Genomic DNA, 26,016 nt, shown 5'->3' on the forward strand with positions numbered 1-26,016 from the left:
AATTACTTAAGGGAGAAAATGCGACTTACTAACGGATGCTTGGTAAATATAGATGAAATGGATGAGCGGATGATAGCAATAAATACAACAGCAGTAACCAAGGGAGACAAAGTCGCTATGCTTCAACAAACGAATGGAGGCGTTATCATCAACATGGCATCAGCCGCTGATCTTCCAGGAACACCGTAAGGATTTTTTTTGTTGTTACTATTTTCCATATCTGGTATTTTAAGACAACGGCGATGATAATTTCTTGTTAGCTGTGAGAACATTAGAGCTGTAGGCATCTACTGTGCGTCTTAATTCGGTGTTGTCGGATGGGTACGCTCATGCGGGATTTTACAATGCTGTTTTAGTAATGTTGGGTGAATGCTGGTAAAGAATTTACATGACCTTTTATTCATCAACAATATCAACAAATATGACCAAGCAATTTCGTGTTTCTCATACTCTTTTCTTCAAAACATGAGTATGCCCCACTTTTGTTGGTAAGTAGCGAGCTGTTTTATTTGACTATTTACGTTATGCATTTAGTAACCTTTCTCCCTCTAACCCTGCCGGATCTTCAAAGAAACCGAGCTTGCAGATGCTTTATTAACGCAAGCGATCAAGACCCGTTCACCACGTTGGTTGAAAAAATTACCAAAAGCTAAGGTGGAGACGGTTATCGAAACTATATTAAAGTTTATTCAAGAGGAGGAACGAAACGGTAAGCATTCAAGTAACAAAGGACACGACTTTTTTCTGAGCGAGCAAGCGGTATGCTTGCTGTTGAAGGTACCCAACCATTACCATTTGTGTATTCACAACGTTTCGATAGTGGAAGGGGTATACTTCAAAATATAAAGTATGATATATTAATAGTCTTGACATTAAATTTAATAGTGTCATAGTTATGGGTGTTGTTGCCAGCACAGAATACGAGAATACGCGTGCTGCGTCTGGATCTCAAATTTGTCGCGTATAGAAATCAAGCGCGTTTCACCAGAACTTGCCCTTTCTTTTGCAAATACTCGGCACAAAGGCCTCTGGGTAAGTCAATTATGCAAAACGAGTTTGTGTACCTGGCAAAAGAATTGTTTGAATTGATTGCTATTTCCACTTACAGACTTTAGAAAAAACAAACACTTTTTCTGTGATAATTGAACAGCATGGATCTTGACGACGACGATTTGTACGTTTTTTTTTAATTTTATTAAAATGAAAACATCAACGCATATGGACGTTCAAATTACCATACTATCACTTAACACTAGTACTCAATAAAATTAGTCAACAACCTTTGGGAGCTGGTAAGAGCTTGAAACGCAAGGCAGAGGATGCAGGCAGGTAATGTCAACCCGCATAGTGACACCTTGTATTTGTATACATGACCGATAAAATAGCAGAAAAGTGCTGAACCGAAGAAATATGTGGTATATACACGTATCATAGCAACAAGAACAAGAAAATTAGAGCGATCGATCCTAAGGATTATTTTGCTACGGTAAAGATATCCAGGGGCAACAATAGCAGCAAGAAAAAACCGCAATCGATCTTGCAGGATACCGACGATATGGAAATTATCAAGGGCAAAAAGAGCACCGCTGCTCCAGCAGTGTCACCGATTCCTCAAGAGCAAAAGCCGCCTAAACCTGTAGAGAAAGAACGAAAGCAACAGCAGCAAACGAAACCATCAACAACAACACTTAATCTTTCTGCAGCTTCGCTATCTGGCTCAAAGATCGCGGCTGATGCATCATCATCCACAGCAACAAAGGATAGCAGCAATGATACGACATCTAAGAGTAAGCAGACAGCAGCTCCAGCACGCACTTTATCGTCTATAACTGTTACTGAAAGCAAGACTCCGAACGAAAAGTCTACAAAGCAAGCTGATCAGGATATCATGTCTGCTTTCAAAATGGGGCAACGCAGCAGTGGTTCAGCCGGAGCAGCAGCATCTTCGTCGTCATCGAAAGCTACCAGCAGCGGTGCTTTACGACAAATCAATACCACCCCAGTAAAGGCAGAAGGGTAAGCATTGAAAAAGAGTAATATCTTGATATATTGATAGAGAGGAAGACCAATCTTGTGCATTCAAAGCATAATGTTAATATGTTTACTCCATAGATCGAAGCAGGGTCCTGGTACAGGTACCCCACAGGCTTTGGGTAGTCGGCCGTTACCTATCGGTAAAGATGGTTGTTTCACAGGCTCAGTATTCGTCTTCTCCGGGACTCTCGATTCAATGACTAGCGACACTGCCCACGAGATCGTCGAGCGTTATGGCGGGTATGTTACATCTTTAGCAGATAACACAACATTCAGAAAAACAACCTTCAAATTAATATAATTCTTGTTATCCAGCAACGTTACCACTGAAATGAACTTTAGCACGACCTATTTGGTACAGGGACGTGGATCTGATCCTGCTGCTGTTAAGAAAGCAGACAAGTACGGAACGATTGTAGTTGATGAAGATGGATTTTATAAACTGGTGACAAGGTCTTTGCCGTCCAAGTCTCAAAAATTAACTTCTGCCTCGACTTCTACCGTGTCTTCATCTGCGTCATTAAAAGGAAAAGGAAAGGCGATAGCTGCTTTGGTGGATAAACGAGAACCGTAAGTGGAGTTTTATAGCAAACTTTGCAGAGGAAGGAAAAAGTTATAATAACGTTTGTGCCCATGCCGATAGAATCCCGGTTGAGCAGCTGTGGACTGAAAAGTATAGACCAAAAAAGATTAGCGAGATCGTGGGCAATAAGGAAGTGGTCAAACAGATCGACCAATGGCTTAAAGACTGGTAATACTGGGATGGAAGGTGATTTTTTAAACGTACGTATTGCTTTCGCTGACTTTAACTGACTCCTCTTCCGTTTTTAGGCACAGGAATCTCAACGCCAATAATAACAGCAATATTAAGAGTGGTGGTAGTAGCGGAAAGAAATCCAATGGCTCACCGTCCAACTTTAGATCGGTCTTAATCTCAGGTCCACCAGGAGTAGGAAAATGTAAGAAGCGATACAGGCAATGTTTGTGCGGTTAAATATACTCTTAACCGAAAAGGAAAACTAATGTAACCTCATGCTACACTAGCTACTACTGCACATGTTGTTGCCATCGAAAATGGATATGAGGTGCTCGAGTTTAATGCAAGTGATGTTCGTAGCAAAAAGGCGCTTGAGGTACTTATTATGATGATTTTTAAAAGCTTCTGTTTTCTTTTTACATCGATGATTTGTACTAATATTCCACATTTTTTGTGTCTACCTCAAAAGGACATCCTCGGTGAAATGGTTGACAATCGAACAATGACAGAATTTTACAAGCGAGGTGCTCCAAGTCCAGTATGTGTGATTTTCATTTTATTTCGCTTTTATCGTTTTAAAGAAAATTACAATGTGTTAAAAATACTTCTTTTCGCGTCATAGGTTTCTGTTAAAGGGAAGAAGGTTGTATTGGTGATGGATGAAGTGGATGGCATGACAAGCGGTGACCGTGGTGGAGCTGTTGAACTCGCTGGGATGATCAAAAACACCAAGATACCCATCATTTGCATCTGTAACGATATCCGGTCTCCCAAAGTGGCACCATTGAAGAATGTTTGTTTTGATGCACGATTTAAGAGGTATTTATGAGCCCCTGGTTTTATCTATAAAAGTCGTTGTCGGTCGAAAATATGTATGCGTGATAGCTAACGAAAATGTTCGATAATGAATAGAACACCTGTCAACCAAATTCGATCCAAAATCATGTCCATTGCCTATAAGTACGTCTATATTTATGATTTATTCCGGGATACATATCAGTGGAATAACAAACTAACAAGAAATTTCTTATACAGGGAAAATCTATTCATCAAGCCTGCAGCTGTCGATGAACTTGTACAAGCTACACACAATGATATCCGCCAAGTTATCAATATTCTTTCAACATATCGATTGGCAAGTAAAAAGATGAGTGATGAAGATGCAAAGGCTGTGTAAGTAATCCAACAAAACTTTTTTTAATTTTATTCCTGCATCGTTAATAACCAAGATGGCACCTGGGACTAAATACTATCATAGTGCCAAGGCAAACGAAAAAGATTCTACTATGAACCTGTTTGATATTCCAGATGCACTCTTCAGTACCCCCTCATGGTACAACCACACGCTCGCACAAAAATTGGATATCTATTTCTATGACTATGGATTGACGCCTCTCATGGTTTTTGTACGTTTGTTTCTCCTGGCTTCCGCCCGCCACTGTATAAGCTAGGAAATCGCATACTAAAATTGAGTAATACTTTAGGAGAACTATCTAAAGTTCCGTCCTGACAAGCCAAACAAACTATGCAAAACCGGTCGGCCTGCTGAACTGGCAGCATTGGAGATGAAAATGGCAGCACAAGCAGCAGAGGCTATGGCGGATGGTGATCTTGTAAACTCAATGATTCACGGGTACGCTGATAGAAGAAGCTTTAGTTACATTTTGATTTCTATATGCCATCTATTAGCACTTGCTAATTTAGTGGAGCTGTCATTCTTGCTTTTGTAGGAGTGTCCAACAATTCTCGCTTATGCCTGTTGAATCGGCTTTGGGCTGTGTGCGTCCAGCAGGATTCATGCACGGAACTTCCAGCGGGTTCAATTTCAATTTCCCAGGGTAAGCTTACGCTTTTTAATCCTAGAGCTAGGAAACACAAGGCTTATATCTAACAATGATGGCTTCTTCTTTACGATAGATGGCTCGGTCAAAATTCGAAAGCAGGAAAGTTTGATCGTATGGTGAATGAAATGAGAAGCAACATGCGATTCAATGCGACTGCGGACCGTAATCAAATTCGACAACATTACGTTCCTACACTCAACGATCGGATATTCAAGAGCTTGGCTGAAGTATGTATATCTATGATTACAGTGCTCAACCCGCGACTTATAATTTATAATGGTTTCCTTTCTCGTGAACGTGTAGGAACGCTACGATGATGCCATGGCAATTCTGGACACTTACTACCTCAACCGCAATAGTTTGGAGTCATTAAATGAGTTAGATCTGAGCCCCCAGAAACCAATGTCCAAGCTTCCAACTAAAGCAAAGTCTGCATTTACACGCAAGTATGTATCTTAGTCGCTCGTACTGGTTACAACAATCGCGCGTTGTATCATTGTTTTTGGATGGTAGCTAACAAATTGGGGAAAAATCAACCTTGTCACCATTGCTGTAGGTATAACAAGGCTTCACATCCTATGCTGCGTAGGCCCAAAGAAAACAATGATATTGTCAGACGCAAGGGTACATCAGCAAGTAATATGCCCACGGAAGATTCTGAAGGCGAGGATGAGCGTGATTATGGCGCAGACGTGTCTGAGGAAGAGGATGTTGACTTTTAGGTCATGATATCAGCTGATATTGCCGATTGCTTGTATTGCGAATGTTGTCAGCATGGTTCTTCAAACCATACATAGTATCTCATTTAAACCCATTCATAACTTAAATGGAAACTCAAATTTAGTAAAAAAGATGATCGTAATAATAATGTAAAATGTTTATGAGGATGGCTCAAAATATTCTATGCGTACAAAACCACGAAATTTTATGCAAGCGCAGCGTCGCGAATTCAAGATTCGTCTTTCGCGACTCAACCGCATACAAATCATGTCAAGCAATTTCCATTTTGAAGACGACGATCCAACTATTACCGATGAAGCTCAAGTAAATTACCCACCCTACTATGTCGACAGCGATCTCTAATTACTCAACTTTGAATTGATCAAAAAACTGCAAACCATTTAGACACAATGGGGGGGACAGGACCGAATCTTGTTCCTCATTGACTGCGCACAAGACATGCAGACACCCCAAGAGAACGGCAAGGTCCCGGTCAAGGTCGCATTTGACTGTGTCGCGTCTGTCATGCTGAACAAGGTGTTCAGCAGTGACAAGGACGAAGTTGGTGTTATCTTGTATGGCACGGTCAGTAAAAGCAGTAACAACTACAACTATTATTGATACACTTTCCCTCTCCCTTCTCTCACCTTCGTTTACGTTTTGATGGGTAAACTCATATCGTCTTGGCTTTTTGTATTGATAATAGGCAAGTCAAAATAGCCCTGCTAATCATGAACATGTATATATCCTAAACGACATGGACGCGCCTTCCCCTTCAAGAATCAGAAATGCTGAAGACCTCGGTTCAGGTAAGCTATATATTATAGGGTATGCATACACCTATGGGACAGGATCAGCTAAGATCATATTACATACACTGTTACAGATGGCCAAAAAGATCTATCGGAATACGGCATTACCACAGAAGAATATCCTCTAGGAAATGTCTTCTGGACCTGCATGGACCTTCTGTCTGAAAACGCCAAAAAGCAAACACATGGTACACGACGCATCTTTTTAATCACGGATCAAGATAACCCTCATGCTGATAATCCCAGCTTGAGAAATGCGGCACTTCAACGAGCAAAGGTAACTGATCTTCCTGACTTATTTTTTCTTATTGGATGATGAAGAAAAAAATCAAAGTCTGGGATATAGGATATTCATAACAGCTAAACGATTCTTTTTGTATTGAATTCTTGCTAAAAACAGGATCTTAGCGAAGTCGGTATCACAATTGAACTCTTTGGATTAAACAGAAAGGGTCATCTTTTCGACGAAAGCCTCTTCTATAATGTAAGTAAAAGAACATATCCATACTTCTCTCTTTCTCTGTGTGTGTTCTTATGTATACACATTTGACTGTTGACTGTTTGCATATACACATCCAGGAAATACTTGCTGCACCACATCGACAAACTGACGATGATGACAATGATCCAGCGGGAAGAGAAGCAAGAGCATCAAAGGGTGCGTCCAATAATCTAGATGAGCTTCTTGAACGAGTGCGCCGTAAGCGACCCAAAAAGCGAACAGTTTTCAAGATTCCGTTGCGTTTATCGGATGGACTCGAGATTGGCGTGAAAGGGTGAGGACAAGCAAAGAATTGAAGCTTGACTACAAGGAGTGAGTGCCAGTTTCTAATCCATGCAACATTCTACTTGAAATGTACAGCTACAACACCATCATTGAACAAAAGCGCGGTGCACACAGAAATGTTTTCCCCGGTGGTGAACAGATCAAAGAAGTCGAGTCCATAACAACCTACAAATGCGCTGTAAGGAGTTTTTAAACTTTTCTTCTCTCTGTGAGACCACTATGGCTACTGATAAGGTTTACATTTCATATAGGATACTGATCAAACACTTTTGCCTGCGGAAATCAAATCATACTGGTCAGTCGCTGGAGGTCAATCGGTATTCGACCAAGATGAACGCCAAAAGCTACGCTCGATTAGTGATCCAAGTAAGGAAGACCGCTTGATAGATTTTGCAAGAGATGCATGCACATATTGCTGTATGTAGCTCCTATATAAACCAAGATGATCATTTATCCAGGTATCAAACTCCTCGGATTTACAAGCCGAAAGGTCCTAAGACCGTATCGTTCGATGGCCCATCCTTGGTTTATCTATCCGGATGAATCCGTGAGTGTTATCCTTGATGTTTTTATGTCCTCGGGGTGGGGGTGGGGGTTTGAGGCGAAGAGAGAATAGAAATTTACCGGTGATCATTATGACTATTTTTATCATATATGTTAGTCATATGAAGGCTCGACTCGTGCATTTTCTGCGTTGTTGGATGCCATGCTAGAGCAAAAACGAGTTGGGCTATGTGTCTTGACGCCCAGATCCAATTCATCCACTTTTGTCGTGGCAATGGTACCTCAAGTAAGTGGGTGTGCACAAAAATCATGCAACATGAGGAATGATAAAGGAAGGGCTACACAAGAAAATGGGAATAGCACGTACTAAACCGTGTATAGCGAGAAACCAAGAGTGAAGACGGGATGCAAAAGCGACCACCGGGCTTTTTCCTTATCCGAATGCCTTACGCCGATGATATTCGTGATATGCCGCCGGTAGCTACAGAACGAGGTAATTATAAACTTCAGACGCGAGCACGATAGTATCAAGCGTGAATCTATTGGAGAAAGCTGACTTGGAAACTTGGATGATGATTGATGATACATAGCCAACAACGAAGAAGTGGAAGCTGCTGAACAAGTGCTGCACAGCTTATTATTAGATAAACCGTATGACCCGGCAGATTACGAGAATCCAGGTATTTGACACGTCCTTGTTTATAATATAGACTTTCTTGCGGGAGGAGCTAGAACAAAGCGGCCGTATCGTGCATAGTCGCTGATCATTTACTGATAATAACAATAGCCTTGCAGCTGCACTATGCGGTTCTCCAATCATTGGCGCTGGAACAGCCTGTTGTTGAGAAGATTAACGATGCAACCTTACCCAGGGGAGAAGCGATGGATAAGGTAAGCGTATATGCAGGCAATATTATAACGTGATCGACTGATATACGCAATAAAAACAAATGTTTTGCCGTTTCAATTAACAATAGCAACTCAAAAACTGCGTGCCTCATTTGAAATCGCTTTTAAACGCCGATGAGCCAGAGCCCAGCATTTCCCGAAAACGGAAGGTAAGGAGGACCCTAATTTGTCGCACAAGATAAGGTGGCGATAAAAACATTCTGTTCATTCAACGTCAATATAGGAGTCTGGTGATGGTGAAGGATCTGGTCAGAAGCGCGTTCGACGATCTGGCACCAAGTCGATTGAAGAAAACTACAAGGACGAAACACTGGACCATGTAAGCCTCTATGACAAGAACGCTATTCATGGTGCTAATGTATGTGTGATATACTAGTGCACTGTGCCAATGCTGAAGGAGTGGCTGAAGGAACAAGGAACCTATCCGAAGCAACGCAAAGCGGATCTGATCGCTCAGATCTGCGACATTCTCGATAAGCGACGGCCCTAGCGGCAGACGGAGCTTGGGTCACATAAGCTTCCAGCGATTAGTCAATTCGTTCTTGTATGAAACAAATTTTTTCTTTAGTGCCGGTTGGTCCGAGACATTTGCTCGCTTTGCTATAAAAAGAAAGTCATTTCCCGCACTCAAATCTAGTCTTTTCTTTCTTGCTTGCTTTTTTGTTTATCAACTTACTTTCTTGAACCCACATATTCCCTCCCCAAATGACCAAAGTCGACGCCACCGTCGAATTTAACATCGACCCATCTTTCACGGGCATCATGCGTGGCTTCGCCAACGATGAGTCAGAAGGATGCGTTTTGACTGGCACCTGCGCCGTTCGCATCCATCGACCTCTGAAAGTGCGACGTCTCATTGTATGGTTTGAAGGTCGAATCAAAGTCAACCTTCGCGGCCATAGCTCAATAGCTCTGTCTTCCACCGAAATGATCGAAGGTCGCTCGCTTTACTACAAGAGCCAGCAATTCATCAGCGACGATGGCCAGCTGCAACAGTTGGAACCTGGCACCTACGAATACCCGTTTTCCTTTGAACTTCCTGCCACTTTACCTGCCAGCTTCCGTGGCAAGTATGGTGCGGTCCGCTATCGACTCCAATGCACACTCTTCCGCCCTACCTTCTCGTCCGATATCCACGCTTCTCGCGAGGTCACTCTGCGTCGTTCGCTCATGGGCGATCACTTGACATCAGCCACAGCCGCTGATATGACCGAAACGGTTTCCGGTGTCAATCACTCGGAACAGCTTCATTACTCTGCCACGGCCACCAGCATGACTTATCGCGAGGGCGGTCTGGTTCGTTTGAACTTGAACATGGATCTTGGTCGTCCAGAAACACAATCAGTCAAATCGGTGACCTGCGCCTTGCGTGAGACTGTTCGATACCGTACCACCGGCGAACGGTCGCTGACGTACCAGGCCTGCTCCAAGACGGACGAGGTGTATCCATTGGGATGGAGTACATTTTACCCATCACAGGCGCCTGACTACAGCGCTGCTGCTCCACATAGTTACAATGCCATGTTTCGCTTGTGTCCGCGAGTTAACGCTGATAACGAAACACGTCTTCTCGATGTCAAGCATTCTGTTGTTGTCAACATTATGGTCGAAGAGCGTCGTGCTGTCGCTACTGCTCCACAAACACCACACGAGCATCATAACGACGAGGATGATGACCGCAAGTTGAGCGTTCAACAAATCGAGCACGCATTTACCACTGCTGCTGCTGCAACTGCAGCCGCGTCCCCGCCATCCTCTAGTTCATCGTCCCGTTTGACTGCACTATCAGCTTCACAACCAACTACGCCACCCGTTCTCAGCCGCTCATCATCGTCATCGTCTATCACATCCATCTTTTCGCTGCGTCGAGAGCACCACGGAGGAGGCGGTGGCAGCAAGAGCAACGCATCCTCACGGCGATCATCGATCAGTGGTATTACGCCCTCTTCACTCCATCATCGTGAAGCCAAAACACATCTCACGCTATGCACGTTGGAGATCCCCGTGTTAGTCACATCACGCGAGCATGTTTGGGATGGTGCCATGCCGAGTCCACCGGCATACAACACCGCCGAAGCGCCACCCAGCTATTTCCAAACACTGGAACAACTTCCGGCCGTTCCGATGTACCCAGCAGAATCTTCTACTTCTACTGCCGTTCAAGCCGCATCATAAGATATATATCTAGTACATAACACACACATTTTCTTACTATAAGCCATGTCATACCATTTCATCACTCATCATTCTGTCCATTCATCCATTCATTCATTCATCCATGCAACAATCATTCTTGTCATATTCATCGTATCCTTACTCTTATTAGTACATTTATTCTCTTATCAAATAAAGATCATTCGCCAATCGCTTAATCTCTATTATAGTTTTGCCGCTGTTGTTTGAGATTCTGTCACCGCCGGAGATTTGAACATTTTCGTCTTTATCCCGCAGGATCCCGCAACTTATATGAAAATCGGCATGTCGGGACAGCCCACGTGTGCATGACATCGCAAAAAGTTTTTTCATTTGTATCCTGCATGCTTATCAAAGCCGTCAACGACCCTGTCTAGTTTTTTTTTGGGTAGCCGCTAAGCCATTTTTAACCAAAACCCTTAAGAACAACATAACTCAACAATGTTACTGTACTCTCTTATCAGACTGCCGATCTCTCTTTCTCGCTTTTTGATCACCTGTCAGACTTTTACCCGACCAATCAGTCTCACTTTTTCATGATAAAGCATGCCACAGAAGGATCTAGAGTTACTGGGAACCTATCGCATGATTTCTGTCTAGCGATCACATACATCACCGATTTCTGTATTAATATTCAACTACTGATAAGCAACACAGGTTTAGTAACTATTTATAGGTAAATAGCAGAAATCAGTGAAACTTCGGTGACTCACTTGTGTACTATAAACTTGGTTCGTCTTTCCGGCGAAAACCATGATCCGACCTTTGCTATACATATGTACAAACTGTGAAACAAGCCTCCCAACGACAACAATGTTTGTACCGCATACCTGCATGTTCGTAATCGGTCGCACGACATTAAATAAAGATAGCAGGTACAAATCCGCCAATCGCTATGAGTACGTTCGGAGAAACTGATTCAAGGCCCACACGCCATACATAACTACATATCTTGTACTGAGAGTAAAAGGATGTCCTACATAGAGATTTGTCGCTCTTGATGGATATAAATGATGGTTTCGATAATACATATACTTTTAGCCACGACAAAACTGGCTTGTCGCGGTCCACACCTTATTATTAGGCTAAATGATAGAGAATTAGTACGCGGGCTGAAAAATTGAGACCAGACGGGCTGAAAAATTCAGCCCGCTTTGTTAATATGAAGGGCTCGAGCACTACGCGGGCTGAAGGATCTTATATATGATGTATTGTCTTCAAGCTACACCACCTTGATATGTGATACAGATATATATCTCAATTAAAATAAACTTATAGCCTACAGTCATGCAAAGGACAAATTCATGTGGCCATAGCGATTCTGGTCTGGGCCACCGTAATAGCAATGAGAGCAAGCTTTTTTAAAAATTAGTGACATCGCGATGGCCAACAGTAATTCTACTTGGCCAATGTAATTCTAGTAATGAGAGCAATCTTTTAAGAAAGAAGCATCGCGATGACCAGCTAAATGTGACATTTGGCAGTGAATGCATCCAGTATATACTTAGCCACTGCACTTCTAACTGAAGCAATTTAATCGTATCAACAGTGATCAAGTCCATCAGAGAAAAGAAAAATGCCAATAAGATGTAATGAGCGTTTGGCGGTCGATCAAGACTTAATTGAAAAGGGACAGGCGAAAGAAGAGTAATGAAGGAGATGTTAGGTGCTGGTGTATGATTACATTCGTTGATTTGAACCTACTGTGGTGTTACCCGATGCCAGTACTTTACGAGCCATCAGATTTATCTCTAAACATACATTATTTATCTAGCGTAACATATATTGAGCGTTCTGGCTGTGCATTTCCATTGAGAATTATTGAATAATAAGAGATGTACTATCGAATCAGAGTTGCTGGACATAGGACACACACTTTAAGTAAGCGTGAATAGGTGCTACATATTCTACTATTAAATATGGAATATGTCACAGAAATGGATATGAGTAGAGTACAAAACCATTAAGCCCGCGTAGTGCTCGAGCCCTTCACATTAACAAAGCGGGCTGATTACTACTAAAATGACAGCCCGTCTGGTCTCAATTTTTCCGCCCGCGTACTAATTCTCAAATGATAATATTCGAAAAGCTCACTGCCGATAGTCCATACAGACACAAGTCCTTTGAAAAATGACAATAACTTTGGTTGATGCACCTGATATCACTTCCTTCAGTGGTAAATAGTCGGACAAAAAAGTCATCACAGTTCCAAAAGCTGTCGTCTGACGATGGTCTTGCACAGTCATCACGCCAATTGCAATATGTAGTTACTGGTACCTAGATGTCCGCTCAGCTACTGCTGCTGGCATGTGGAATTGATGAAAATAGCTGCACTGACCTTATTTAAGTGTGCGCAATGAAATGGTCCTTCCCACACAAGAACACACCTACGACGATAAAAGTTTTGTCTTTGATGAGGCGCGTGCGTATCCATAGCTTGAGGTGCTACTCTGCAGTATTCATCATAGTGTTGTCATCCCTACCTTTTTACACTCATTTATTTATCATAGCGTTACTATACGGGAATCAAAAATGAATAAAGACCAAAGAGATTTATGTATTCTTGGGGTTGACCGAGCAACCTGTATGCCGAGAAAGCCTAAAATGTTACGCAGCAGCGGGTATAACTATGTTGTAATGACAACATATTCAGCCTTAGATAGATAAAATCACATGTTAGTACCATACATACTATTAGATACAATTACTCAGAATAACTGGAGGAGGGGCTAGTTCCAAAGGCAAGGTGTCTTTCTTCTTAATTCAACATATGATATAAGATCTACCGCTTTGACGTAAATGTAATATTCGGCGCTTCTCATTTCAAATAGATTAAAGTATGCCACAATGAAACTAGCATAGTGGTCGATATAGTAGCATTGCTTGATATGTCTGATCAAAAAGCAGGAGATCATCGGTTTACGTAGTAAAGCCATATTATAGTGCCCTAAAAAAAATTAAAAAAATGGGAGACCAGAAAAAAAGACAATTGTTGATATATACATCTATATATTACTGTATTACTATTTAGGCGCCAGCTCACTGGTTAGGTTCGACACATAAATGAAAAATAGGAATGCCGAAAAGGATAACCTGGAGACTACTACACATCAAGTTAGTGCGAAAATCATGTGTTAGTGTATTGACTTTGTGATGTTACGAATTATAATCTACTAGAAGAAATCATGAAGTGTAGATAACCTTCATTTGTTTCCAAAGTTTTATCATCAGATGGTACATTTGGATATTGGGAGAACTATCATATCATAGCAAAACAGTATGCGAGGAACGAAGAGACGTATTATAAGTTTTGTTTGATATGATGTGTGTGTCACGATGGAGGAAGCCATCCTATACCATCTTATTCGCATGCTTTTCCGTAGCAGCTTTTGTGGCAGTTCGCAAAATTTACCATGCATGATTGCGTGCAGAATCAATAGTTCTAATTAAATAATACCCACTTGTTCGTGCTTTAGGCCTGAATAAAGATCATACTTGTCAAGGATGTTGATAGCTGCACGACGCTAAAGGCGATTATCTATTTTATAGAGTCACCATCTCTTTTCTGTCTTTGCCATTTGATATTGAAGCCTTGCTCCAGTCGTCATGATGTTGCTCTTTGTGCCATGCTTTTCTAATAAGAGAAACCTTGTTACATGCTGCATCGATATTGTTTTAATACATATCTAGTATACCATATGCACTGCTGCTGGCTGATAAGTTGAGATGTTAGCGAGGAGCTACTGTACTACTGTGCTGTGTTACATTTTTATGGTTTTGGAAGTCACTGTCAGTTAGTAAACTATGTGACATATTATTTATGTGGTGAACCACGCTATTATACCACCTAAGACATCAAAATAAGATACATAGTCATCTCAGCAACATCATAACACACACGGATACTTGCCACAGTAGCTGGCTAAACACTATGTTTATACGAAAGCCCTTTACTCGAATGATCCAACGTATGGAAGCAGCAAGACAATGAGCATAACAACGAGTAGTAGCTGGCCGCACACTAGCTAGTTTAAAAGTTCTGGTTTAATTTAAATAGAAGACTAGATGACATGCGTCATTAGGCCTATAGTCGCTTCCTTGCGGTACGATATATATGATAAGGAAAGTAATAACAGATAATAAAATGGTGTTGCCAAAACAGAACCATCCCCCACTTGAGAGAAAAAAGCTCTGGAGGGAAGGAATACGAATACATATATTTATATATCTAATCCAAGATATCCTCTGGTGCTGGCTCATTGCTGACATCATGATTCTCGGTTTGATGGCTCAACCGGTCTATTTCTTGAAGGGTCTTGATCAGTGCCGGCCTGGTCTTGATCCATTCAGTGCCGGAGAGGTCAATGTTCGATCGCGGGAGGTGTTTAAAACGTGATCAATGGCTTGCATCTCATTGGGAAGTTCCGGAATTGTACTCAAGAAATAAACGAGCCTCTGTAGTTGTGTCTTGAAAAGGGGAGCCAATTAATGCCTGTTTCGGCAAAGAAGGGAGTCGATGGCATACATTACAGAGCCTCTTCTACACAAGTTCTGATACGTTTCGATCAATCAATAGTACATAGTTTATTTACAAGCCGGATGAGGACATCTCCATCTTAGTAGCTCCAAAATACTTATTCTCAGTTCCGCTGTCTTTTTTTCATTTGTCAAACTCGTTTATTTCTGCTGATGTTATTTTTTAGATGGATAATGCAAATGTTGATACCATTCGAAGTGGAATATTGGGAAGAACAACCGGAGCATATTACCGAACAATTGTTTTAAATTAGTTGACTGAGAGCAGATCAGCAGGGATCATATAATGTATATATATATAAAGAAGCTATGGCAGATGGCCCTTATGTTTACTAGCACCGGTGGGGAGTAGAATTTGAGAAATGAAGATATTATGGGAAGATAGGAAAGAGACGACGAATCGGTGGAGTATGTTGGTAGGTGGAGATGACGGTTAGTAGTGCAAGAAGTGGATTATAGACGTTCGCACACAGGCCACACAACAGGCACAGGCAGAGGTACTAGGTGGGTTGGTTTCGGAGGGAAGTGTTTTGATAAATATGAGGAAAACAAACATCAATATTGACTTGAAGGAGCAGCTTGTATGGTCCGAGCCCGGCAGTCTTGGTTACAACGAGCATATGTATGTAAATATGCAATTGTACGAGTTTCTGTAGTGGAACCGTACAGTATCTCGTATGAAAGTTATTGACTTTTACTTATTTTTTCCGTGAAGAAAGCTGATACTCGTTTTACTGAAGCAAATGATTATTCGAAATGCTAAAATGAGCACGTTATTGTGTAAAATATCATAAGTTATGGTATTTACGACAGAAATTATTGTAATCATAGATCAGGATAGCAATAACATAAATATATACTGACCTTAAGAACTGGCTATTGTTCGCTCTTTCTAGTATTCCGCTTGCGCTTCTTATAGCCAAGCGTTTGTTTTTGGCATTGTTTAGTAGCTTTATCAGGTCAGTAGCATCGGCCATTGCCGCGTCACAGGAGTTATTTTTTTTTACAACGGATTCCACTGGTCCACCGCCAAGCTCATGTCCCCATTGAAACCCACCAAACAAGTCGTCCCTGCCCAATTTGAGCTCGCTCCATCTTTGAGGGAGCCGTCCGTCCACCCACTAGAGAGTCTGTCCACTCGCCGGACGGGTCCGTCCACTCACTAGAAAGTCTGTCCATTCACTGGACGGGTCCGTTCACACCGTCCACCCCGTCCACTTTCCACTAGAAAGTCCGTCCACCCCGTCCATTTTTCAACTTGTTCAGTTTTCAAGCAACCACAAAATGAGATGAAAAGAATAGAACACCTTCGCAAAGTTTACAAGAGATTAGGCCACTGACTATTCCCACGTCACGGTATCCAACTTTGTGTTCTTTTGAATCAAGTGATCAAGTTGATTACGAAATTCTGGTGACATTTTATTTCCTAAAATCGCGACTTTACAAAGATATTTGAATCAATAACATTTTACTGCAAGTGATTTAGCTTCCCTTGATGAACTAGGGCACGCGAGAGGAGGATGTTGTCCTAGGGTATAGTTTAAAACGATGCGCAAATTTTTCAATGTTGACTTTCGCAACGAGGAATGGTTCTGTATAGGGTCACTTTCTAGGTAACACATGTCGACGTCTACAAGATCGTCGATCCGTCTTTGGCATTCCAACTCGTTTTCAGCATTGATAGATTCACCATAAAACATACAAAATGCTTGCCCACGTGTAACTGTTGTTGGTCCTTCCATCATTATTACTTGTGTAGAGTTGGTGTATGGTTGTCGTGGCTTGAGACCACCCCTTTCCCTCCATGACTGTCTTTAATTTAATTCTGGTACATGCTGTCAACTACCCTATCTTCTCAACTTTTAACCGTATACTTCTGCCAGATTATATGACCAAAACATAGTATAATAAAGTTTTATGCGAGCTAAAGTTAATATTGTCGTTCACTGGTTCGTTTTCTTGAAATCCTTGCTTTCAAAAACCGAGCTTTGGTTTTCTTGGCAAAAGCAGTAAAGCTTTATAAGTTGTTTATCTTGGAATAAGGTGGTGTATTGCTTCGTTAGCTGAAATATTTGCTCTGTGGACAACTCGATGCATTCATACACTTTTTCATTAAGAGGATCCATGGTCAAGAAGACATTGTCAACGAATTCTTTCAATCGAGACTCGTTATCTAAGAAATGCGACATAATTGTTATTGAATATTGTAACGAACAAATGAAAAACATTGGTGGCTGATACTAACGAATTACTTGATTACTATTACTATCATTATCAATCTCTATTACGTCTTTCTCTTGGTTGGCTGCGGATGATATGGAACCTTCTGCGGAACGACGATATTTACAACAACGAAAAGGAAAATATTTAATTCGTCCAGCAGACAAAAGAAACGGTTCTATAGGAGGATTGTTGCTATAACAGAGTTCAAGATTGTCTAACGCATCAATTTCTGCCTCATTACGTAACTCATTCTCTGGGCTTATGTCTTCTCCATAAAATACACATGCAGCCTGCAAATGTGTAAGCATAACATTTGAATTGGAGGACATTGGTGTAGGCAGGATTGGCTCAGAAAAAAAAGTGGACGAACGTACGGGGTGGACGTACGGATTCTTGTCAAACTGCACAGGTCGTAGCAGAATTACTTCCTGCTTCTTCAGGTTCTTTAATTGGTCTACAAACAATTAAGGTGTTCGCAAAAAGGGCGAAGCCCGTCCGGATGGGGGTCTTAATTTAGAAGTAGGGTAATTTACCAAATTTGTGGTGATCCATACGGACATATTGAGAGGAATTTTGCGGGCGTTTGGACGGCCGTTCGCCCTTTTTGAGAACACCCTTAGTAAGCGTTAGTATAAAGACGTTGGAATATGCATGCTTTACTCTTCATCTAATTCGCTTGTGGAGACAGCGCTTGATGTGATAAGAATTTGTTGATAATCTTATGAGTAAGAAGCAATAATTGACACTGGCGTGAGACTTAATCCACATGTTCTTCTGTTGGCTCTGCGATACCAATCTCATTTATATCCAGTGTCATAGTAATTGAAATAGCAGCATCTGGAGTTAACGCCCGCGACGCTTTAAAACTGCAGAGAAATCAGGAAATACGAGCATACTATATAGTTCTTCTGTGATTACGGCAAACTGCCGTTATATATATACTTAAGTCTGTGAATTTTTTTTGGATCTCTTTGCTCTTCCTGATAGCACTGTCATCCATTGACAAGAAGGAGTTGAGCATCCTAATACCCTTCGCACAGATTTAAAGGTAAATATTTGGCATATAGTTTCTCCAGATCGTAAATGACCTGCTGTCCATGGTCTTCTTTGACATCCTTCGAGTGAACTGGAATGTGCTTGTTGCTGGCTGTGTGAGTCGCGCGCATTATAAAGCATATCTTGTCCACTAGTGGCTTGACATTCCCTTTATCGATCTTGATATAAGCTCTTTCCAGGCTTGACCTAAACTTCCTTCAAAAGATCATCGTAGAGTATCTGAGCAGAACTTCATGAATTGTATAATCTTTCTAGAGTTAACCTGTCCGTAGTGAGTAACAACATTTATTGGTTTTAGTATTGTTTATTATGCTCTTGCTAATACGACTCTTATAAGGAAAGTGTAAATAATGCCACCTGTCAGTTACACGGCTCTTAATAATTCCATATTATAGATACACGGTCATGATGAGTAACATGGTATAGTCAATTTGGCACCATCATCCGTGCTGAAAGTACAAAGTAGAGATAGAGTTACCAATGATGTTTTGGAAGATTGGCAACTGCGCCAGTCATGCAGAGTGAGTATTATTGACAAATCTTAAGCTTGCTATTGTTATCCATAGGTTCCAAGTGGCTCCGCTATAACGCCTCTTGTTATATCCCTAACTTTATAGGGAAAATAAGATTTATCATGCCGCTGCTGGCGGCGCAGTAGCTTGAATATTGATGATGAGCCCTTTTCATCTGGGCTTGAAATTATTGCTGTGTTTTTTTTTTCTTTTTCACCACAAAAACCAAGTAATCTCTCTCTTGTTGGCCAATTGCTTGACTCTAGTCCTTTTTGTGGTTTATTTTACCCTTAATCAGCCATGAGCAAATTGCCGGCAAACATTTCGCCACTTCCCACTAGCACGCCACCGTCAACCAACAACAATTCAATACCACCAACGTCGAGCGGAGCGGCAGCGGCTGTAGCATTACCGAGCATGCTGTCAACGTCAGCTACGGCGGCACCAGTGGGGACGCCACCTGCAAACACCGGATCACCAATATCGAAAGCAGTTGTAAACCCAAGCCAAATTCAACGAGCGAAAATGCAAAACGTTCCGGCATTCTTGAACAAGTTATACAAGTAACGTGTCACTGAATTTTTTAATTTTTACTTCTTTCCTTTGTTAGGACTTTATAAAATGAAAACTCGGGAAAAAACTAATGTTTTTGTTTTCTATTTACATAGCATGGTCGATGATCTAACAACAGACGATCTTATACGCTGGGCAGATGATGGCATGTCGTTTATTGTGCTACGCCATGAAGATTTCGCCAAACGTGTCCTGCCACGATTTTTTAAGCACAGTAACTTCTCGTCGTTCGTTCGTCAACTTAACATGTATGGCTTTCACAAGGTGCCACATCTTCAGCAAGGCGTTTTGCACGCGGATGGTGAAGCTGAGCGATGGGAATTCAGTAACCCGCATTTCCAGAAGAACCAGCCGGATCTATTGCTGTTGGTAACTCGGAAAAAGGGCAGGGATACCGAGGAGAAAGAACCTGCAAACATAGACATGCATCACATCTTGGACGAAATTTCAGCAATCAAAAAACACCAAATGAGCATCAGCGCGGATTTAAGGACGATTCAGCGGGATAATCAGGTACTATGGCAAGAAACGATGTCTGCACGCGAGCGCCACCATCGTCACCAGGAAACTATCGACAAGATCCTGCGGTTCCTTGCCTCGGTGTTCTCGAGTGATAAGAAGCGTGTGGTTATACCAAGAAAACGAAGGTTCCTGATAGGGGATGCCAATACGGAATATAAAGATGAGGATTTCTTGGAAGAAGGCGAGGACGAGATTGAAGACGGAAGACGGACGAAGGCTCCTCGGCAATCTGCATCGTTTGATATTGATGATTACGTCAATAGCAGCAGTGATAGTAACAATGCCAATGACAGCAGCAGTAGCAGCAACAGCAAATCTATACCCAACATGTCGTACAGCACATCAAATGCTGCGGGTTTGGGAAGATCTGACGTTTCTGATGCACAAGCAACTGAGCTAGCTGCGGCAATTGCACTCAATGATGAAACGAAGCAGCAGAACCAGCAGCAGCAGTTACAATTACAGCAACACTTGAACAATGGTAAGGCTTTGATTTCTGCTTAATTTGGTGGGTGGGTGTTTATGACGTTCTTTTGTACTCACCAATTGTATGCTTTTGTTTTCAGGGCTGATGTCTTCTGGTCCTCAGCAGGGGCAAGATCTTTCTACCGTATTCAATGCTCAGCAACTGCAAGGTTTGCAGAATTTAATTGCTATCGCACAAGCCAATCCCTCGATTCTGAACCAACTGGCCGATGGATCGTTCTACAATCCGAGTGTTCCCCCGACAGTCGATTACACGAATATGAATATCAACACCAGTGATGGTTTACCGGTAAAACCTGAACAGCAGCCACCAGTTGAAGTAAACAACAGCATGTCAACGAATGCTCCTCCGGTTTCGTCATCAACAGCATTACCATCCTCTTCCACATCGATTTTCCAACATAATCCACAACAACCCTACACAGCCATCGCACCGCCGCCACCCACGTCATTACCACAAATCTCGCACCACATCACCTCAGCCACCAAGTCAGCGGATGCCATTAACCAAGATATTGAGGCGCTAGGTGCAAGCTTAGGACTGCTTGCCAGTCAACTGGGCTTTGATCCAAGCAAGTACGACGGTGGTGCTGGTGGAAACAGCTTTATCAACATTGATGATTTCTTAAATACCGGTATGTTTTCAGACCCATCAGCCGTCATCAATGCAATCCCTCACACAATGGTAGGACAATCAGCCTCGTCGGACTCCCCTACTTCTCCAACACCATACACTGTTGATTCACCCTCGGCACCAGGCTCAACTGCATCAAGTACACCTGCAGCAACCACGGCAGCTTCCACTGCGAGCGATCAAAATGCTGCAGCTTCAAAGGAAAACATTGCCGACAATAAAAAGGATGATCAGTCGACGTCATCCCCTGCTACCATCGCTGATAGCAGTACCAAGTAAAGAAGTTATTGTCCTTTCTCACTCGCTCACACATCCCCTCTCTATCTTATCAAACATTCTATTCTCTTACTCTTAGAAAAATCATACAACCTCGCTCTACCCATTTTCAATCAGTTCATGTACATCATCTTTCTCTTTTCTTCTCTATACATACCTTTTCTAACTGTTTCCTTTTTCTTTCATTTCGCACATGTACACTTTTTTCTTTTGTTTCTAACTGTTCGAGTCAAACAATCCGCGCTGCTAACTCTAATACAATTTTTCTGCTGACCGATGGATGCATGAATCATCATTATCATTAATCTTCTTTATTATTAAAATCTTTGAAAGTTAGCTGAAAAATCCAAAAAAGGAAACTCTCATCCATGTAAATTCACAGACAGAAAAAGAGAAAGTAAATACTTACGCAAAGCATTCCCCAAATTCATGGGGGACCTCGGCCGCACTTTTTACCCGTGGGCGCGGGGAAATTGTAGATGAAGCAGGACTTACGCCCGGAGGATGCCTGAGTAAAAAAACAGCCGTTCGCGTGAAACGATGCAACATCCGAAGATTGGTCGAGACAAAGGCTACTAGGAACTGTGAAAGAAAGCAAAGGAGAAGGGGAGGGGGATAAACTATATAAAGAACGCTATAGACGCTTTTAACGACTTCCTGGGTCAGAGCAAGGGGAAGGGGAGGGGGGGATAAAATATATAAAGAACGCAAAGAAGAAGATGAGGCTTTTAAGGACTTCCTCAGGTCCAAGTCAAAGCAAAAAGCACACGCCACCGTCCAGATGGATGGATAGATCTTGACCACAGTCGATGGGCTACTTGACAGGTCGGCTTCTAGGAGCGGGATGACAGTGGAGCATCAATCTTGACTAGCATGGAAATGTCTGTGCACTATCGCCATTCCGAGAAACAAAAGAGATGAACAGTTAATGGGAAACTGTCAAACCACCATCACAAGTTTCTATCGTGCTATACTTACCCATACTTCTACGATGAGACACAGGATAACCGAACACCCGGCCAGTGTAGAAGCAGAGAATCGCAGCCAAGACAAAAACACTTCTTCTAGCTGTAAAAAAAAGATCATTAGAGGGTTTCACACACTGTGCTATCTTTATTTTTTGACACGGCATGCCCATCCTCCTCCATCCCAAGCCGGATCCAGCTATAATTACATTTGTTTTGTGGTTTTACAGCAAAGTTATAGACAGAGAGAGATGGGGTCTAAGCCAATCCAAGTTCAAACAGATCACCGCAGAGCCATCCTATATTAGAAAAAAGAAAACATCTATGAACAGCTGCATACACTTTTTGACATGTCACGGCAGACATCTTCCTGGTTCTCCAAAGACGCAAAGACAAACACAAGCACAGCGATACTTACTATTATGACATCCTTGGCTTGGAGGAAGAGAGCCTTGAGTTAGAGAGAGGAAAAGCAAGAAGGGCACGACCAATTCTGAAAAAAAGAATAAGAGAAGAAAGGGGAGGAGAGAAAGTAAAATTTTTGAGAGATTGCCATACTGCACACGTCATGATCAATAACCCTTTCCCGTCACGCTGCTGTACACGCTGCACACCTTTGACACGTCATCTCCAGCACCCATGTCATCCTACTCACCTATCATACCAATGTTCAAGTCCCCTTTTGCTTATACTTACTATCTGTTATTTGTCCGCAGGACACAATTAACCCAACCAGAATAAAGCGAAACCTGAAGTAGAATGAAAAGAAGAAAGATCATGAGCAGGCTGTTCTTAATATGCAACTATTCCTGACACGTCATGGCATCAGCACCTCCAACAGACACTCGACTTCTCTCCAACTCATCCTCACATTTCATTCCCTACCGTACTTACAGTTGTTGCTTATGTTTAAGGGTGGGATGCAAACAACAAACCGAACCAACCATTTCAAAAAGTCAGAATCCTATTGTAGTAGCAGAGAAGAAAGGAGGATAACATTAGCGACTGTATGCTGTACACACACAACTTTAGACACGTCGAAATTCATATCTTCTTTCGTATATCACATCCACATGCAAAACCTCAAAGTACACTTCACACTTTCCATATTGTACTGTACTTACTCTTGCATTTGTGCTTTGAGTGGAGAAGGACCAGGTTAAGACGAAAGAAAGTCTGTGTCAAAAAAGAAAGAAAGTGAGATAAACGGATCTTAAGAAATCGCTGTATACTCACAACCGGTTGCATACACTCTTCTCACTCACCACCATAAACATACACTCTCCGATCCTCTGATCCGTTCCAATGACACTCACATTGAATAGCTTTGGTTTAGAAAAGTTGACGAAGAGGAAGAAGAGCCCCATGATTGCTGCGGATGCGCGGTTACATAGTAGAATGAACACATATGCTACGCGGCATTTGAGCCAGTTCATTCTATCCAATCAGATTGCTCTCTCATGGTTATGACGCGCCGAGGTGTGTGGCTCCTCCAGGTCAGAAACTTTGCTTTACAGTGAATGTATGTCATTGTGAGTAGACGGGTATCGCATCGAGGAAAGACTCAAAGGATAACCGTCATTAACACGATATGAAGCTCACTTTGAATCCTTCATCATCTGAGAAGCGTCATCGCTACAAACACGCTGAATACAAGTATCAACGTATTCACTACACTATGTATACAGGAGTATCCAAGATCTCATGAGACATGACGATCCCGCACTTGCCGATGTTCCATTTGATAAGAAATCATGGTCTTTGGTGTTGCCTTTCGCCAGGTATACAACATTGTATCCTCTCTTCTACTTTGCATCCTTTTACTATCGAGCGGTAGTACTTACATCAAAGTATCTGCATCAAACCTGTTGATAGGTCCTTCCTATGATATCATACCAAATGCATCGCGCTCGCAAATCGTACAGTAGTATCTAAATCGTTCATCAATTTGGCCCAGTGTCACCGTCCACCGTCTTGAAACCAACATGCGCGTCCAACAACCTGCCAACACCAATGACACAAACGAGCATGGCCAGTTTATGCAGTATTTACTTTGCATCGGTGATGGTGCTGAGCTGTAGGTGCCAACCACTGATGACAGAGTCCGGCTACCAGATCGGATGCTCATGCCACATTACAACATGTACGAGCTCATAGAAACCATTTACGGCAACCTCAACGCACCACATATGGATCGTGATTACCTCATCAGTCGCTCTATCTTGACTTCAAAGAATGTCGACGTTACAGCACCCAACGAACTGATACTCGAACATTTCCCAGGCACTGCACACGAATTCCAGAGCGCTGATACACTGGATGATCCAGAAGATCAAATGACATACCCACCAGAGCTTCTCAATGCAATAAATCCATCCGACCTCCCACCGCATTTGCTAAAACTCAAAGTCGGTTGCCCAGTCATGCTTTTGAGAAACTTGCACACCCAAAGTGGTCTCTGCAATGGGACACGGCTGATCGTACGCTCTTTCCAGCGATATGTACTTGAAGCTGAGATAGCCACTGGGCCTCATGCCGGTAACATTGTCTTGATCCCTCGTATAACACTCACACCATCGGAAACACGCTCCCCTATCCAATTTAAACGCACGCAATTCCCTGTTCGCCTGGCATTTGCAATGACCATCAATAAGGCACAGGGTCAAACTTTTAACACTGTTGGCCTCTACTTACCTGAGCCTCCTTTCACGCATGGTCTGCTCTATGTAGCCATGTCGCGCGTCCGCACCCCGTCGTCTATTAGAATCATGTTAGATCCCGAGAACTCAAGTATCGCGGGTCAGCAAGGCCAAAACACCCGAAATGTTGTTTTCCATGAAGTTCTTCTCTAATTCTCTTTATCTTCTATTCTCTTTATTATCTCCTATTCTCTTTTTTATTGCTTATTCTCTTTTTTTCTCGCCTATTCTCTTTTTTTCTCGCCTATTCTCTTTTTATCAATATCACTACATCATCTTTGTCAACACTTCTTTTCGCATTGCATTCTAAACTGGAGATAGTTAAGTATCCAACTTTGACGACTTTCTATGATAGGCTACTTCTCACTGCACAATGATCTTGCTTTTGATTTTGAAAACAGACAATAAGCATCTAATACCAAAACATTGATCCAACCTCGCTCGACAGGGGGTTTGGGGGGCTTGCCCCTCACTTGGGGTTCAAGGGGGGAACCCCCTTGCGACGCGTTTCCGTTGAATGACACGGAGCGAAGCGGAGGGGCTCATTCATCCGAGCGAAGCGAGGAAGGACCGCTAATATTTAGTAAAATACTTATAACATTTAGTGCGTGTTTAGTGTGGGTTTAAACAACTGATGTAGCTGTGGGGAGATTTCATGAGCTAGTTATGATTGGATGCCGAGTTCGTTTATCATCGTAGATGAGTATTTACAGGGCTTCAGAGGAGAACAAAAAAAAGTTAGTACGAGTCACAGGAAACAGATACACATAAGAATGCAAATGTTGCTGCTGTTGTGCACAAGTAGAGCGTACATAGACTAGCGCACAATCGGGAAGCGTGTCATGGAAGTCCTTCTTTCTACAAATCTAACTAGCCTGCTCTTGCTTATTTCCATGTAGAAGAGGCCAAGACGAATATCCATAGATTACTGTAGAGAGACACGCTACGTGTTACTTCGACTTCTTAGCTATCAC

At 42.2% G+C, this 26,016-nt stretch overlaps 5 protein-coding genes across 5 annotated transcripts; 4 read left to right on the forward strand and 1 right to left on the reverse strand.

The window, feature by feature from the left end:
• The first annotated feature begins 996 nt into the window (after positions 1 to 996).
• Positions 997 to 5,524, forward strand: BDB00DRAFT_859571 (replication factor RFC1 C terminal domain-containing protein). Its single transcript, XM_053125940.1, has 19 exons — positions 997 to 1,032; positions 1,109 to 1,174; positions 1,273 to 1,329; positions 1,435 to 2,016; positions 2,113 to 2,274; positions 2,350 to 2,604; positions 2,678 to 2,785; positions 2,866 to 2,993; positions 3,079 to 3,167; positions 3,261 to 3,329; positions 3,414 to 3,610; positions 3,704 to 3,751; positions 3,827 to 3,964; positions 4,050 to 4,197; positions 4,276 to 4,424; positions 4,522 to 4,629; positions 4,709 to 4,862; positions 4,939 to 5,081; positions 5,192 to 5,524. The coding sequence occupies exons 2-19, from the start codon at positions 1,152 to 1,154 to the stop codon at positions 5,355 to 5,357; spliced, it is 2,724 nt and encodes a 907-aa protein (XP_052972858.1). The 5' UTR covers positions 997 to 1,032; positions 1,109 to 1,151; the 3' UTR covers positions 5,358 to 5,524.
• A 98-nt stretch (positions 5,525 to 5,622) lies between these two features.
• On the forward strand, positions 5,623 to 8,857 carry BDB00DRAFT_793329 (SPOC like C-terminal domain-containing protein; the record flags this gene model as incomplete). The annotated part of the gene is given in 16 exon segments (XM_053121199.1): positions 5,623 to 5,679; positions 5,761 to 5,940; positions 6,062 to 6,164; positions 6,242 to 6,444; positions 6,568 to 6,651; positions 6,747 to 6,943; positions 7,030 to 7,132; positions 7,206 to 7,320; positions 7,413 to 7,501; positions 7,616 to 7,744; positions 7,840 to 7,951; positions 8,049 to 8,138; positions 8,246 to 8,349; positions 8,436 to 8,516; positions 8,591 to 8,725; positions 8,744 to 8,857. 16 exon segments carry the CDS (start codon positions 5,623 to 5,625, stop codon positions 8,855 to 8,857), a joined length of 1,896 nt encoding a protein of 631 aa, XP_052972859.1.
• Positions 8,858 to 9,019: 162 nt separating this feature from the next.
• Positions 9,020 to 10,743, forward strand: BDB00DRAFT_859581 (uncharacterized protein). Its single transcript, XM_053125941.1, has one exon. It carries the CDS (start codon positions 9,073 to 9,075, stop codon positions 10,540 to 10,542), a length of 1,470 nt encoding a protein of 489 aa, XP_052972860.1. The 5' UTR covers positions 9,020 to 9,072; the 3' UTR covers positions 10,543 to 10,743.
• Positions 10,744 to 16,940: 6,197 nt separating this feature from the next.
• Positions 16,941 to 17,809, reverse strand: BDB00DRAFT_191218 (uncharacterized protein). Its single transcript, XM_053116411.1, has 2 exons — positions 17,342 to 17,809; positions 16,941 to 17,269 (listed from the first exon to the last, which is right to left on the reverse strand). The coding sequence occupies exons 1-2, from the start codon at positions 17,646 to 17,648 to the stop codon at positions 17,040 to 17,042; spliced, it is 537 nt and encodes a 178-aa protein (XP_052972861.1). The 5' UTR covers positions 17,649 to 17,809; the 3' UTR covers positions 16,941 to 17,039.
• A 1,603-nt stretch (positions 17,810 to 19,412) lies between these two features.
• On the forward strand, positions 19,413 to 20,486 carry BDB00DRAFT_776042 (uncharacterized protein; the record flags this gene model as incomplete). Its single annotated transcript, XM_053120254.1, has 2 exons — positions 19,413 to 19,450; positions 19,556 to 20,486. 2 exons carry the CDS (start codon positions 19,413 to 19,415, stop codon positions 20,484 to 20,486), a joined length of 969 nt encoding a protein of 322 aa, XP_052972862.1.
• Positions 20,487 to 26,016: the final 5,530 nt, after the last annotated feature.

This window comes from Zychaea mexicana (assembly GCF_025766255.1).
Source record: "Zychaea mexicana strain RSA 1403 chromosome Unknown BDB00scaffold_177, whole genome shotgun sequence".
NCBI classification, from domain to species: domain Eukaryota; kingdom Fungi; phylum Mucoromycota; class Mucoromycetes; order Mucorales; family Lichtheimiaceae; genus Zychaea; species Zychaea mexicana.